Here is a 13,953-nt window from a genome sequence, read left to right on the forward strand (position 1 = left end):
TGGAAAATCTCTTGTGGTGCAAGAGTACTGGACATAGCCTTCGGTGGACAAGAAGGTGAACCACTATAAAATCGTTGTGTACTCTCTTCTCTCTTACCTCTTTGATTTATTCTTGTTTATTTTCTGCAATATTATTTGCTGCATTTTAACTCTTTCATTTTGCAGAAAAAGTGGTCATAATTTCTAGTCAACTAATTCATTCTCCCTCTTAGTTGCAATCTCAATCTTACAACAAGCATGACACGACCTATCTCATTCCATGGTTACTCACTCATCATGTTTGTATGTGTCTTTATTCAACTGTGTAGAGAATAATGATACCTCCTTGGTCGAAACTATCATTGCTATAATTTTTCATCACATATACATGATTAACAATATATATACATATCATTTTATATGTCATATTACATATCCATAATAACAAATAATAGTGAAAAGACTATCTAAAATGAGTATGCATTATATTTAATCGAGTTTGAGTCGAGTTCAAAGGCGGACCTAGTTGACAATAGGGTTAGATTAGATTCGGTCTGGATCTAGGGTGAAGTTTGGGTTCAAAAAAATGATTTAACCAACATTTAGAACCAGATAAGAGAAAAACATTACCCGGTCTAACTACGTGCTCACCCATATTACAACACTTTGATCGATTGTTGTATTTGTAACTTATGATTAAAAACTTTTTTTCTATATTTACTTTGCTCCTTATAAACTTTTGAGTGTGTCATCTCTAAAAAATTTAAAATCAAAATTAATACTCAAAGACTGTGAAATGTATTCAAAACCAAATATTGTCTAATAGAGAGACTAAAATCTCCAAAATTAGTAATACAAATATTAAAAGAACTAATTTGATGTTTTTGAATCCATTTTGAATTTTCCAAATTTTCTTAATACCATAAAGTAAGGGTGAATAGGGCATTGATCCTACCCGCTTACCCGATTTGGTTTTATCATGATTGAGTCCAAATAGTATTGGGTCTCACCAGTTTTGGGACGAGTTCATGTTTAAAAATTAGGCTTTGACAATATTTAGTACCGGTAGGGGACAAACATGACTCGTTCCAACTCGTCTCATGGTCAGTCACTTATCGTGTTTGTATGTGTCTCTACTTGGTCAAAAATATCACTGATTCTCTATTTTTTATCATATATATAGTTAACAATATATATACATATATTATGTCAAATTATATATCTATAATAATAAGTAAAATATTGAGAAGACTTTATCTAAAGAAATATGTATTATATTTCTAGGTTCAGGTTCAAATGTTATCGCAGTCAATATTTAGTGTTGCATTAGCTTTGAGTTTAGGACTGAGTCCAAGTTCAAAAGAATAACACTACCAATATTTAGGGTCGAGAATTGACAAACCTACCCGACTAATGCTCACCCCGACCATAGAGCAAATGAGGGTCAAAATGGTATTTTACACATTTATCCGATTCTATTCCACTCTCAACTCACGTATTCCATTCTCATTCACAAAGCTTACATATCAAGCTCAATTCCCTCTTTCTCTCTCTCTAGAATCCATCAATCATGGCAGTTTCTCTGAACGGATTTCAGGTATCACAGGCATACCTTGAAGGGAAAGCAGTGAAGGAAACCAAAGCTTTAATGGCTGAACTGTGTCGCCAATTCTACACCCTTGGATGGGTCTCTGGGACAGGTGGCAGCATCACAGTCAAGGTCCACGATGATTCCATTCCTAAGCCTCATCAGATTATACTAATGGCCCCTTCTGGTAAATTCATCAACACCCACCTTTCTTTTCTTTCTCTGCGTTACTTTTTATACTTATACACTTGTACCCTTTTTTATATATGCTTCGATTTTTCTCTATGCATGTCAAGTTTAGATTTTTTGGGTTGGTTGCAGTGTTTTAAATTGCACTCCGGCAATCAACAAGACGTTGGTTTAGACTTTAGCGGTTAAGGTCTAGCTGGATCTCTTATAGACCAAAAGGTCAATGGTTCTATTTCTATAAGCGACATTTGTTGGAAGATGTAGTCACACACTTCGATAAGAATTAGTTCCTTACACGTAGGCTGGGGGTACACTTGTTATACCAGAAAAATTGCACTCCCGTAATCGTGGGTGCAATATTGAGTTTTTAGACTGTCATCACAATAGTGGCTGCATCTGTCACATTTTTTCGCAGTAATCTTAACCACAGCCACAATTTAAAAGAATGGTTATGTGTTTTCTGGGTGTGCTGTTTAATTACTCAATTAGCGTGCCGGAACTTTTTGGCAATATTCAAATAGGCCTGTATACTAGTTTATTTTTAATTGGGTTCGTAAGCTTATAGATATTGTAATGCAGTCTCTCATACATTAGGGTTCTGTTAAGTTCTTTAATCAAGGTTCCGTTAAGTTTATGAATTTTCCTAATAGGTGAAGTGAATTATTTGACTTTAGCTACAAAGTTCATGGACTCGAAAATGCTTGAGTGGATAGATTACTTAAGTTTAGAGATCCAGAACAAAAACTTAATGGAATCTAACGGAGATGGGTATGAAATACTTAGTTACAAATTTTCAAAAGTTTAGGAACTCAATTAAAAGCTTTTCAGTATTGCGACCTTTGAGTTTTCCCTAAACACGGGTCTGTTTTTGTTTGCGTTTTTGTTAGTGATTTAATTTCTGTGTATGCATATAAAATTTGCGTTTCTTTTGGTTGTTGGTTTATTTTTGTACCTGTAACCTCTTTGTATGTGTGCTTTGATTGCTGCCAATGCTTATCAAAGCACATATTTTGTGGTTTCTCATGATCATATAATTTTGTGACTGCCAATTATTTCAATTCAGCGTGGTTATTAGTTAGAACTTATGATGGTTTTAGCTTTTAGGAACAGGAGAAGATGAAATTCTACCATGTATTGATGATTGCTTCCTCTAGATTTTCCTTTTTTATATCAGATGTTCAGATTTTGATTAATCTCGGATTTTGTTATTTTTTTTGTTGAGATTTTGGGTTGGTTGGCTTCTGGGTGTGGATTAGTTCTCATACTTATAGCTTCTTTGTCTGTGTGCTTTGATGTCCTTGTATGCATATCAAGCTCAGATTGTGTGTTTTCTTGTGATTTTGAGTTGGTTGGTTTCTGGGTTTTCATTACATTTGGTGCTTAGAACCACTTTGTTTGTCTGCTTTCTATGCTGTGAATGCATATCCAAGCTCAGGGTTTGTGTTACCTTGTGATCTTGCGACTTTGTCAATTCCATTTTGCTGGATTTCAATTCAACACACATGAATATTATCTAAGAGTCTAGGGTGGTTTTAGGTGCAGCAATGCAGGAGAAGATGAAATTCTATTAAGTATTGATCATTGCTACATTTTGTTCTTCCTTTTTTATGAAAACAATATGTGTAGGTGTTCAGAAAGAAAGAATGGAACCAGAGGATATGTATGTGTTATCCCAGGATGCGTCAGTCTTATCTGCTCCATCTCCCAAACCATACCCGCATAAGCCTCCCAAATGTTCTGATTGTAGTCCACTTTTTATGAAGGTAAGGTTAGTTTACACTCTATGAATTACTGTAATATATGAGAGATAAAGAGTTTGATATGCATATTCTTTTTTGATTTTTCAAATTCAACTACCCATTTTTTGTGTGTAGCATTTTAAGATATGTTTTTATTTACACTATTAAGTTTTACTATACTTTCATTGAATCTGAGTGGTGGCAGTTTGGTAGAGTAATGGTCAGTAGTATTGGCTTTTGGAATTATGATAGTACTTGTTTTGTTGATTAATGTTTTCCACTAATTGCTTGACTCATTGAATAAATTGATTTTTAGGTGTTACTATAGTTTAGAAAGTTATGATTCTTAAGTGGTTTTCATTTTTATTATCTTTTCTTCCGTTAAGTAGCAATTGATGTACCTTTCTCTTCCTTCCCAGGCATATCAAATGCGTGATGCTGGGGCTGTTTATCACAGTCATGGGATAGAATCATGTCTTGTAACAATGATCAATCCTTTGTCAAAGGAATTTCGAGTAAGTATATGAAGATGAATGTTTTTTTTGTTGTGATCTCTCGGAGTCTTGTGGTGCAGAATTAGTAGAAAACAAAATACTTAAAAGCGGACTTATCTTTATAATTTTATGTACTTTTCAAATGATTAATGTTCTGCTTTTACATTGTTTGTCTTTCCTTATGTTTCATTTCCTCACCCCATTTTCATTTGCTTCTAATTGTCTTCACAAATGGCAGATCACTCACATGGAAATGATAAAAGGAATCAAGGGGCATGGTTATTACGATGAACTTGTGATCCCCATAATCGAGAACACAGCCTATGAATATGAGCTCACAGATTCTTTTGCTAAAGCTGTATGTTTCCTTCCTCATGGACATGCATACATATCATATGCCTATGTTGTGAACCCTTGACGATTTCCATTAACATGCCTTCTTGTTTTGTTTTTGTTTTATAATTTGTTAAACTCATGTCTCAGTTAGCTGAGTTATTTTTTTATTTTCTTCCCAATTTGTAGATTGAAGCCTACCCTAAAACAACAGCAGTGCTTGTTCGCAACCACGGGGTATTTGTTTGGGGAGACTCATGGATAAGTGCTAAAACTCAGGTTTGTGTTGTCACAGTCCACATGAAGATTCCAATTAAATACAAGATGTATATTTGAACTTTCTTCTTAGGAGTTCTGTAACATATGATAGTCCTATGAAAAATGCGTTATTTTTTGTTGGGGTGTGGGTGTTGTGAAATGATGATTTTTCTTCCAGACTGAGTGTTACCATTACCTCTTTGATGCTGCTATAAAACTTCATCAAATGGGATTGGACTGGTCTACTCCCGATCATGGTCCGATACAAAGTGCAAGAAGGGGTCTAAGGCATGCTGGGGAGTCAATTCTTTCAGTTAAGGCAAGGAAATCAGATGGTGAAATTGATCCGTTCCCTGTAAGTTCACGTAATCATCCCCCTTTGTTTAAAGCATTAAATCTCGAAACTTTTTAATACTTTTGTTTCCTCAAATTTCTGCAACAAGATCCTCTACCCTTTGTAAACTGATAGTGCTAAAGACGAGTTCATAGGATGATTGACATATCCTGTAGTTGTGTCTTATAGTTTCAAGTTACATTGTTAATCGTTATCTCCATTTGGATTGCAGCGTTGCATTGTTCTTGACATCGAAGGAACTACCACTCCCATATCATTTGTTTCAGAAGTTCTCTTCCCATATGCCCGTGATAATGTTGGGAGGCATCTATCTGCCACATATGATACCCTTGATACTCAGAATGATATCAAGTTGCTTCGATCCCAAGTAAGATATTTATAGAGCTGTAAGGTTAATATATTTATATTTCTCCAATAGGAATCTGTTGGTTAGGCATTCAGCTATACAGTACTTTAGAAAATGTTATGCCGTATTAACACTGAAATGATATGTTGGAGATGAGAATGGGATTGTGGTTTTTAACTGCACTGTACATTGAGTATTAAAAGCACTAATGACATAACTGGTTGTCATGTTTATGCCATTAAATTTTTCTTCAAGTCGTGATACTTCCTTTTGGGGTTTATTGAAGCATAAAGTCAAATAAAAGTGAACCGTCACTGGTGAAAAGAGATAAACAAGAAGCTAAAGTTTCATACTAAACTGTGGTAATAATAGGGAAGTACGGAAGCCAGGAACTGGCCTATCTTCCCGACTTCCTCAGTATATGTTAGATTCAGCGAATTTGAACCATTGACTTCTATTTCATTGTATAACAGATTCAAAGCGACCTTGAACAAGGGATTGCAGGTGCTGTGCCTGTTCCCTCAGTTGACGCTGGGAAAGAGGAAGTCGTCGCTGCCGTAGTTGCTAACGTGGATGCTATGATTAAAGCTGATAGAAAGATCACTGCCTTGAAAGAGTTGCAAGTATTTAAACCTATTTTTACCAAATTCTTCTCTCAATTGAATTCATATTTGTGACTACGCTGACCTTTAGCTATGCAGGGTCATATATGGAAAACTGGTTATGAGAATAATGAATTGGAGGGAATAGTTTTTGATGATCTACCAGAAGCTCTAGAAAAGTGGCATGCTTTGGGCATAAAGGTAATGTTTGCTGATTCTTAGTTCTGCACCTCTTTTTGTTTCACTTGTCAAGTTTCTATTTAGCTATTTTTTATCATTTTCCTGCATTTTTACCCTGGCGCATCTTGGATGCTTCAACCTGATGCTCCCATTATCATTACTTTTCTCTTGTTACATGTTGACCAACCCATGCTCCCACCCAACTATCATAGGCCTACTGTCAAGTTTCTCAGGACCAGGCACAAAGAATTGGTCTGAAGAAACAGTTCCCATTTCGAACGATTCAACCTTTGTTGTGCCTCTCCCTTGAAGAACTTTCAACTCATAGCCTGCCTGACCTCCTTACGCTAATTGGTCGCGCTACTCTTTCTTCTCGGGGTACTGTTGAAATTCTGAATCCTAAATAACCAAATGAGTACAACTGAATTTTTCATTTGATTAGAGCTGGTCCCATCTGAGTTTTTCCACATATACATTCTGATTTTGCCACGTAAGCGAAGATATGAGCTCATTTGCATGAGGAAGTGTGTGCAACAAGTTTTTTGAATAATGTTGATTACACACACATTATCTCATATCTAGTTATCTACACAGTTTTATCATTTTATTATAGTTGGTTGATCTTACATTGTTTTTTGTGCACATGCTCTGATTCTGACTCTCCCGAACTGTGAGGAGAGGTGCACACATCTGATTTTCCGGAAGCTCAACCTTCATGTTTGGTTATTGAGATGGTTATGTATATTTGATGTCCATGTATCAAAAGCTTCCTATTTATCATATTACGTGTATTTCTTTTATTGTCATCTACAAGCTATTTAACTCTCATCTTAGCCGAAGTTTGTTGATGGTGAGGAAGCTGTTATTATCCGTTGGTCAATAATGAAACAAATAGAGCAATCACATTTTGTATGCATTCTTTATCTGATGTTTGCATTTCAATTGTTATTTCTGATCTTTGCAGGTATACATATACTCTAGTGGTAGCAGGTTGGCGCAAAGGCTAATATTTGGAAAAACGAATTATGGGGATCTAAGAAAATACTTATCCGGGTTTTTTGACACCACCGTGGGGTAATGTTTATATTGATATTTCCCCCTTGACGATTCCGGTCCATTGAAGGCCGCTATTAATGCAAATCTCATTTGCAGGAACAAAAAAGAGACACACAGTTATGTTAATATTTCTGAGTCACTCGGTGTCGATAAACCTTCTGATATTTTATTTGTCACTGATATCTTTCAAGAAGCTACAGCTGCAAAGGCAGCAGGTATAAGTTTTTGCTTTAACCCCTCATCAAAATTAATATTTCATTCAAGACTTCGACGATTTAAAAGTATTAAATCCTTTATTTATGAGCATTACACAAATACTATTTTATGTTTTATAGAAATATTCCAACAAGTAGTTTAGTCCTTCACTACTATATTTACTTACATTTTAATATCATATACAATAGTTGCTTTGGGAAGTATTCAATTTCATGCACAAAGCTATCGCTCATCATTCCTCCTAGCCCTAGGTGCTTCAGAAACCTGAAGTCTTGCTTGTTTAGTAGCAATGCATGAGGCAAATTGTTTCATAGAATCTCATATAAGTCAAACCAAAGCCCTTAACTAATTTTTGGATTAAGGCATAGTATGAAAGTGAACTATAATCAATGTTTCACAGAGAGTTATAGCAATGTTTGTTGTTCTTGCAAATGTTACCTTTCTTTTCAATTGGCACATAAATGTATTAATACAGTTCTTCCATCTGGGTTGAGGAAACACGAAACAGAAAATCGGCAACAATTTTGGCTCAGTTAATGAATATGGCCCTTTATTTAGTTGATATGTGTCCATGTTTCAGGTTTGGAGGTGATAATTTCTATTCGACCTGGAAATGCACCCCTCCCAGAAAATCACGAGTTCAAGACAATCAAATCCTTCTCGGAGATATAAAGAGTCATCGTCGATGATGCTAAACGTTTCATGATATTAACATGGTACTATCATTCACTTCTTAAAACGAAATAATGTAATATTTTGCGCGAATTTCTCTAGTTTAAGTGATGTATATGATTTGAATATACTCACTTCACTTTTTCATTAGTATTATAGGGCACATTCTTGTTGATTTAAGGCAGTCCAAGTTTTTGAGTACCAACATTTTCACTTATGCAACTGTACCTGAAAAGTGATGTAGTGAATAGCAACTCCACTAGGTTATAATTCTTCATCTTCACATTTTCTCTGCTTTTGTTATTTACATCTGGTTTCTTTTCTGCCTCACTTTCTCTTGGCATGATGATTGTAACAAAATAACCACTTTCTTTATCTTATCTCCTCTTTTTGTCATTTTCCTCATTATATTTTAGGAAAATTTTATTAAAATTTAGAACAATAATAAAAAATAGGTAGTTTAATGTACGAGACTCTTATTTAATAGGGTTTGCAACCTTACCCTCACAGGAGGAAAAGCTATTTCCAAGACACGAACATGTGACCTCTTTTATGTAGTAGCGACTTTACCGTTGTGTCGATATTTACCTTATATCAAAGAGAAGAGGCACTATTTCATCTTTGTAAGTGATAATTGTCGAGATGATAAGTAACACTTAAAAAAAGATTACTTTCTTACTTCACATATAATGAAGTGATTCCCTTGGTCAATAAAAAAAAATAGTACATCATCTCTTATACTTGTTTTTTCTCTAATAATATTATTTGTTTTATTTCTAATGTCACAAATTTATTTTTTAGTGGTTTGAACTTTATGCCCATGGTGAGAATTTTGGTCAATGTATGCAGACTAATAATGACTATACAAAAAATTCTTACTCATCTGATTGTCAAATAGTTTCAGGAAAATTTGTTTGAACAATTTTTATGATCAACATATATAAATAGTTCCTATTATGTGATCAATACACATAGGTCCTATACTAAAAACAACTTTTATGGTCAACAAAACATACATAGGTCATATATCTTGCAGTTAGGTTATGTTTATCACAGTTGTTGATAATTGCAAGAATATACAGTTAAAATGTGATTGTTGTGTAATGATCATATATCTAGATAGCAACAATACAAGGTATGAGTTTGGGCTGATGTAAAGGGGTTAGGGGTTAGAGCTGATGTAAAGGGGTTAGGGTAGAGGGCTATATATTTATGTTATGTAAACCTAATGTAACAAGGGAGAAGAATAGTCAAACACTAATCCTAATTATCTAATAATATATAGTGGTAGCCGCTCAACGCTCCCGGTGACGTAGACACAATTAGCCGAACCTCGTTACCAAATCTCTTGTGTTATTCTCTTGTCTTTGTATTCTTTGCTATATGATTATTCGCTTGTTCCCAACAATTGGTATTAGATGACACTTAACTCAGGTGCCAAATTCGAGGTGGGGAAGTTCGATGGAACTGGTAATTTCAGATTGTGGCAAAGGAGAGTTAAGGATATGTCGGCTACACAAGGTCTATCAAAGGCGTTGCGTGAGAATAAACCAGATGGTTTGGATCAACTAGATTGGGAAGAGTTGAAGGAGAAGGTTGTAGGAACCATACTCTGTCTATCACATGAGGTGATGTATCATGTTATGGATCTGACGTCAACAAAAGTATGGGAGACATTAGAGAAGCGGTTTATGTCTAAGTCTCTAACAAATAAACTGTATTTGAAATAGAGACTCTATGGCCTGAAGATGTAGGAAGGTACCGATTTGCAACAACATCTCAACAATTTTAATCAAGTGATCAATGACTTGCAGAAACTTGATGTGAATGTTGATGATGAGGACAAAACAATAATATTATTGTGTTCTTTGCCAAATTCCTATGAACACTTGGTGACAACATTGGCGTATGGAAAAGACTTAATCAAATTGGATGAGATAACATCTGCACTTCTGTCCCACACTCAAAGAAGACGAAATGTAGGGGAAGGGTCTCAGAGTGATGGTTTGTATGTGAAAGGGAGCCAAACGCGTGGGAGGAGACAAGGCAGAGAAGGTCATGCCAAAGGGAAAATACCAAATTCCAAAGGCAGAACACTAGTAGAGTGATATAAGTGCAAACAGACTAGGCATTTCAAAAAGGATTGTCACAATGAATAGAGTCCTAGCAAGCTGGTGGGGAAAGATGGAATATCTACGTCTGCAAATGTTGCACAGAAAGATGACTCTGGTTACAATAGTGAAGTTGATCTACTATCTGTATCATTAAATCATAGTACAGATGAGTGGATACTTGACACTGGTTGTTCCCACCACATGACTCCAAACAGAGAATGGTTCACCACATATAGGGCAGACAATTTTGGTTTCGTGTATCTCAGAAATAATAAAGCACGTGGAATTATTGGTATGGGATAAATCAGAATTGTGATGGATGATGGTGTAGCGAAGACGTTAAGTGAGGTTAGACACATACCAGATTTGAAGAAGAATTTGGTTTCATTGGGGACATTGTAGGCCAAAGGATTTAGCTATAGAGCTGATGGGGACAATAATATTCTTCAAGTATGCAAATGTGCTCTAACTGTGGTGAATGGTAAAAGGATTATAGGGAACACTTACAAGTTGTTAGGGAGAACAGTTGTATGTGGAGTTGCTGGAGTGGCTGAAGATATCTCAGTAAATTCAGACCATGATGCTACAAAATTATGGCACATGCATTTGGGACATATGAGTGTGTGTGGCATAACAAAAATATGCAAAAAAGGACTGTTGAGGGGAGTCAGCAAATGCATGCTAGATTTGTGCAAGTATTGTGTGCTTGGGAAACAGACACGAGTTAGTTTCAAGGTTGGCCAACACAGGACTCGAGGCATATAGTCTACACTGATGTATGGGGACCCACTCAGGAACCATCCCTAGGAGGTTCTAGGTATTTTGTTACCTTCGTTGATGACTTTTCTCGCAAGGTCTGGATATATTTTCTGAAGCATAAGTCATAAGTCTTTGCCAAGTTCAAGGTTTGGAAGGCAGAGGTAGAGAACCAGACTGGTAGGAAAATCAAATACATGAGGTCAGATAATAGTATGGAGTACAAAAACTCACAGTTTCAGAAATTCTCTGAGGAACATGGCATTCAAAGGCACTTTGTAGTGAAGAAGACTCCTCAGCAGAATGGTGTTGCAGAGAGGATAAATAGAACTCTTACAGAGAGGATCAAATGTATGAGACTGAATGTTGGACGTATGTACAATTGGCCGAACCTCGTTACCAAGTATCTCTTGTGTTATTCTATTGTCTCTGTACTCTTTATTATTTGATTGTTCACTTGTTCTCAATATTGATTACTACAATATTAGTGACCACAATTTCAAACCTTGATAATATGTCTAAGTTGGGTACCAGTGATTCAATTTGCGGATCATATCACATGATGTAACTGTAATATTGTGGTTGTGGCGACCGCAACAACCGCGTCATATTGCAATACACCGAAGCATAATGACGCAGTCACAATGTGTCCGCATTTGGCCCACATCAGACTGTAATGCAATTGTATTGAGCTGCATTAGATTGCATCAAGTTCAAAAATATTTTTTTATTCATAAAATAATTCATACTGCAACAGCCACAATGACTACAATCGCAATAACCAAGACAGTAGTTTTAAACACCGTTGGGTATTGACTCATTGTGCTTAAATATTCTAAATTTAAGAACAATTTAAAGAAAGAAATGGTCTTTGTTGTACATGGAACTTGAAATTAGATGCATAAATGGTTTTCTCTTCCATTATGAGTTAAGAAAATATTAAAATAAAAAAACACATCATATTTGCCCATTGAGTTGCTTAAGAAACTGATAAGAGGAATCCTCTCAACCTTAATTGAGTTTGATCAACACACCTCCTTCTTGGTGCAGCTTTATGTGATGACAACAACATAGGATAAGGTCATGCTTTTAGTAAAATTGACTTTTGTAACCGAATTGAGGTCACAATATTACAGTTATGGTAACGTAAATATAGCCGCATCTTCCGCAATTGCACTAAAAACAATGTATGTGTAATCATAATTTAAAACTATGGTTTTTAGGAAAATGTATCTTCCTTTACCTCTCTTTAACTTTGGATTCTGTTCATCTCAGAACACAATTTCACTAGTAGTTGGTGTGAAAAATCAAACTAAACACTCTGAAGAGATCTTCTACTGATTGAATTCATCATAATCAATTAAACGAAAAACTCTACTTTATGATCATTCCTAAGATGTGAATTTTCTCACAATTTCCATAAATAATATCTCATGAAATATGAAGAGAAAACTAAAATTCATTGGAACATTGAAAAAGACTTTTTTCCTTCTTTCATTGATGAAATATATAGCTGCAATAGAACAAAGAAAAAAACATTGCCACTTATACAATTAGACCAATCTCTATTACTTTGTTGAAAATCATCCAAAACTCATGTAACCATTCTTTGATTCAATCTAATGGTTAAGGCCCCACTAGATTCTCAGGATGACCAAAAGGTTAAGGGTTCGATTCCTGATAGTGACACTTGTTGGGAAGGGCAATCACGAACCCCGAACCCAAAAGTGAGAAGATATCATTGGTAGTACAAAAAAACAACTAATTCAAATCAACAACTTTTACTATAGCCTTATACATAGCAACAACAACAATCTCTTTTCTCAAGAAGATGATGATCCTGAAACTCCAGGTGAAGTAACAGGAAAAAGAGGCAACAGCTTTGGCTTTGAGTCTCTAGCAGTTATTGTTCTTGATGAAGGATGAAGATAAAACCCTTTTGTAGCTATAGCTTTTTCCTCCTCTAATGATGATTTTCTCAAAAAAGGTGAAGACTTTTCAAAAGGGTCACCATTCAATAATGGTGTAACTGGACTAAGAGCAAGAGAAGGAAAATCAAGAAAACTTGGAGACATAATCTCTGATTTCCTTTGAGAGAATCCATAGTTGTTGTGTGCATAACTTGGCATAAGGGTATTGATCATAAGACTATTCTGGATGCTATTGTTCCTTCTCTCATACAGCTTGAAACCTTGTTTCTTTGGTGGGATATTGAAGTTTCTTAAAGGTGGTGGTGAAGGTAGAAAATGACCTTGTTGTGGTGGTTGTAGTGGTGGTTGTGGTGGTGGTTGTTTGGTTGTTAAGGTTGTTGTTTCTGATAAGCCAGTTAACATTTGAACTACTTGCTTAAAAGTTGATGTGTCAGCATGTACAAAGGTTGTAGGGATGGAATCATATCTAGGACTAAGATAAGGTATAGGTGTCCTTGTTGTGAAGGGTGGTGTTGGAATTTTGGTGAAACTATTTCTGATATTGCTGCATTTTGGAGGGTTCATTGGAGAATCACTTTGTTGAATCTTTGAGATCATTTCCATTGATCAAAGAAATGTGTAAGAGAGAAAGAGTGTTGCTTATTGTGACTTTGATTTGTTGTGTTCTTCTTGCTTTATATACTAGTATATTTTGGGTTCATTTTGTTTTATTCAATATTATATACTATTATTTTAATTTTGGTGCAATGTATATGTAATGTATTTAATATTGGTAATTAATAATATATTATTAAATATATGAATTTAATATATTTTTAACATTGTTTGATACTTTCTTTTGTTAAGTATTTAATGCTAACAATTTAATTTTATATTATATTAGCGTGTTGATAGACATTATTGTATCTTTTAATATGTATTTCTATTATTTGGAATTGAGTATACATTTTTTATATGTAGAACTTTGTACAAAATAATTACCTTCTAAAAAAAATAAGTCAATAATTTTTAATTCGATTGTTTTTTATATCTCTTTGAAAATGTGAACTTTCTTATCTAAAGTCATTTTTTCCACTGCAAAATGAAATATACAAAAGGACACGTAGAATCAACTAATAAGAAGACTAATGGAAAAACAACTAAAA

General features: G+C 34.9%; 2 protein-coding genes across 2 annotated transcripts; one reads left to right on the forward strand and one right to left on the reverse strand.

Moving 5' to 3' along the window:
• Positions 1,466–8,290, forward strand: LOC109357367 (probable bifunctional methylthioribulose-1-phosphate dehydratase/enolase-phosphatase E1). The gene is made up of 12 exons (XM_019601291.1): positions 1,466–1,754; positions 3,383–3,519; positions 3,915–4,010; positions 4,228–4,347; positions 4,512–4,601; positions 4,759–4,935; positions 5,147–5,302; positions 5,755–5,904; positions 5,983–6,084; positions 7,028–7,137; positions 7,216–7,334; positions 7,916–8,290. Exons 1-12 carry the CDS (start codon positions 1,550–1,552, stop codon positions 8,005–8,007), a joined length of 1,554 nt encoding a protein of 517 aa, XP_019456836.1. The 5' UTR covers positions 1,466–1,549; the 3' UTR covers positions 8,008–8,290.
• Positions 12,423–13,441, reverse strand: LOC109356115 (VQ motif-containing protein 19-like). The gene has a single exon (XM_019599451.1). The coding sequence runs from the start codon at positions 13,409–13,411 to the stop codon at positions 12,701–12,703; it is 711 nt and encodes a 236-aa protein (XP_019454996.1). The 5' UTR covers positions 13,412–13,441; the 3' UTR covers positions 12,423–12,700.

Source organism: Lupinus angustifolius, chromosome LG09 (assembly GCF_001865875.1).
Source record: "Lupinus angustifolius cultivar Tanjil chromosome LG09, LupAngTanjil_v1.0, whole genome shotgun sequence".
In the NCBI taxonomy this organism is placed as follows: Eukaryota; Viridiplantae; Streptophyta; class Magnoliopsida; order Fabales; family Fabaceae; genus Lupinus; species Lupinus angustifolius.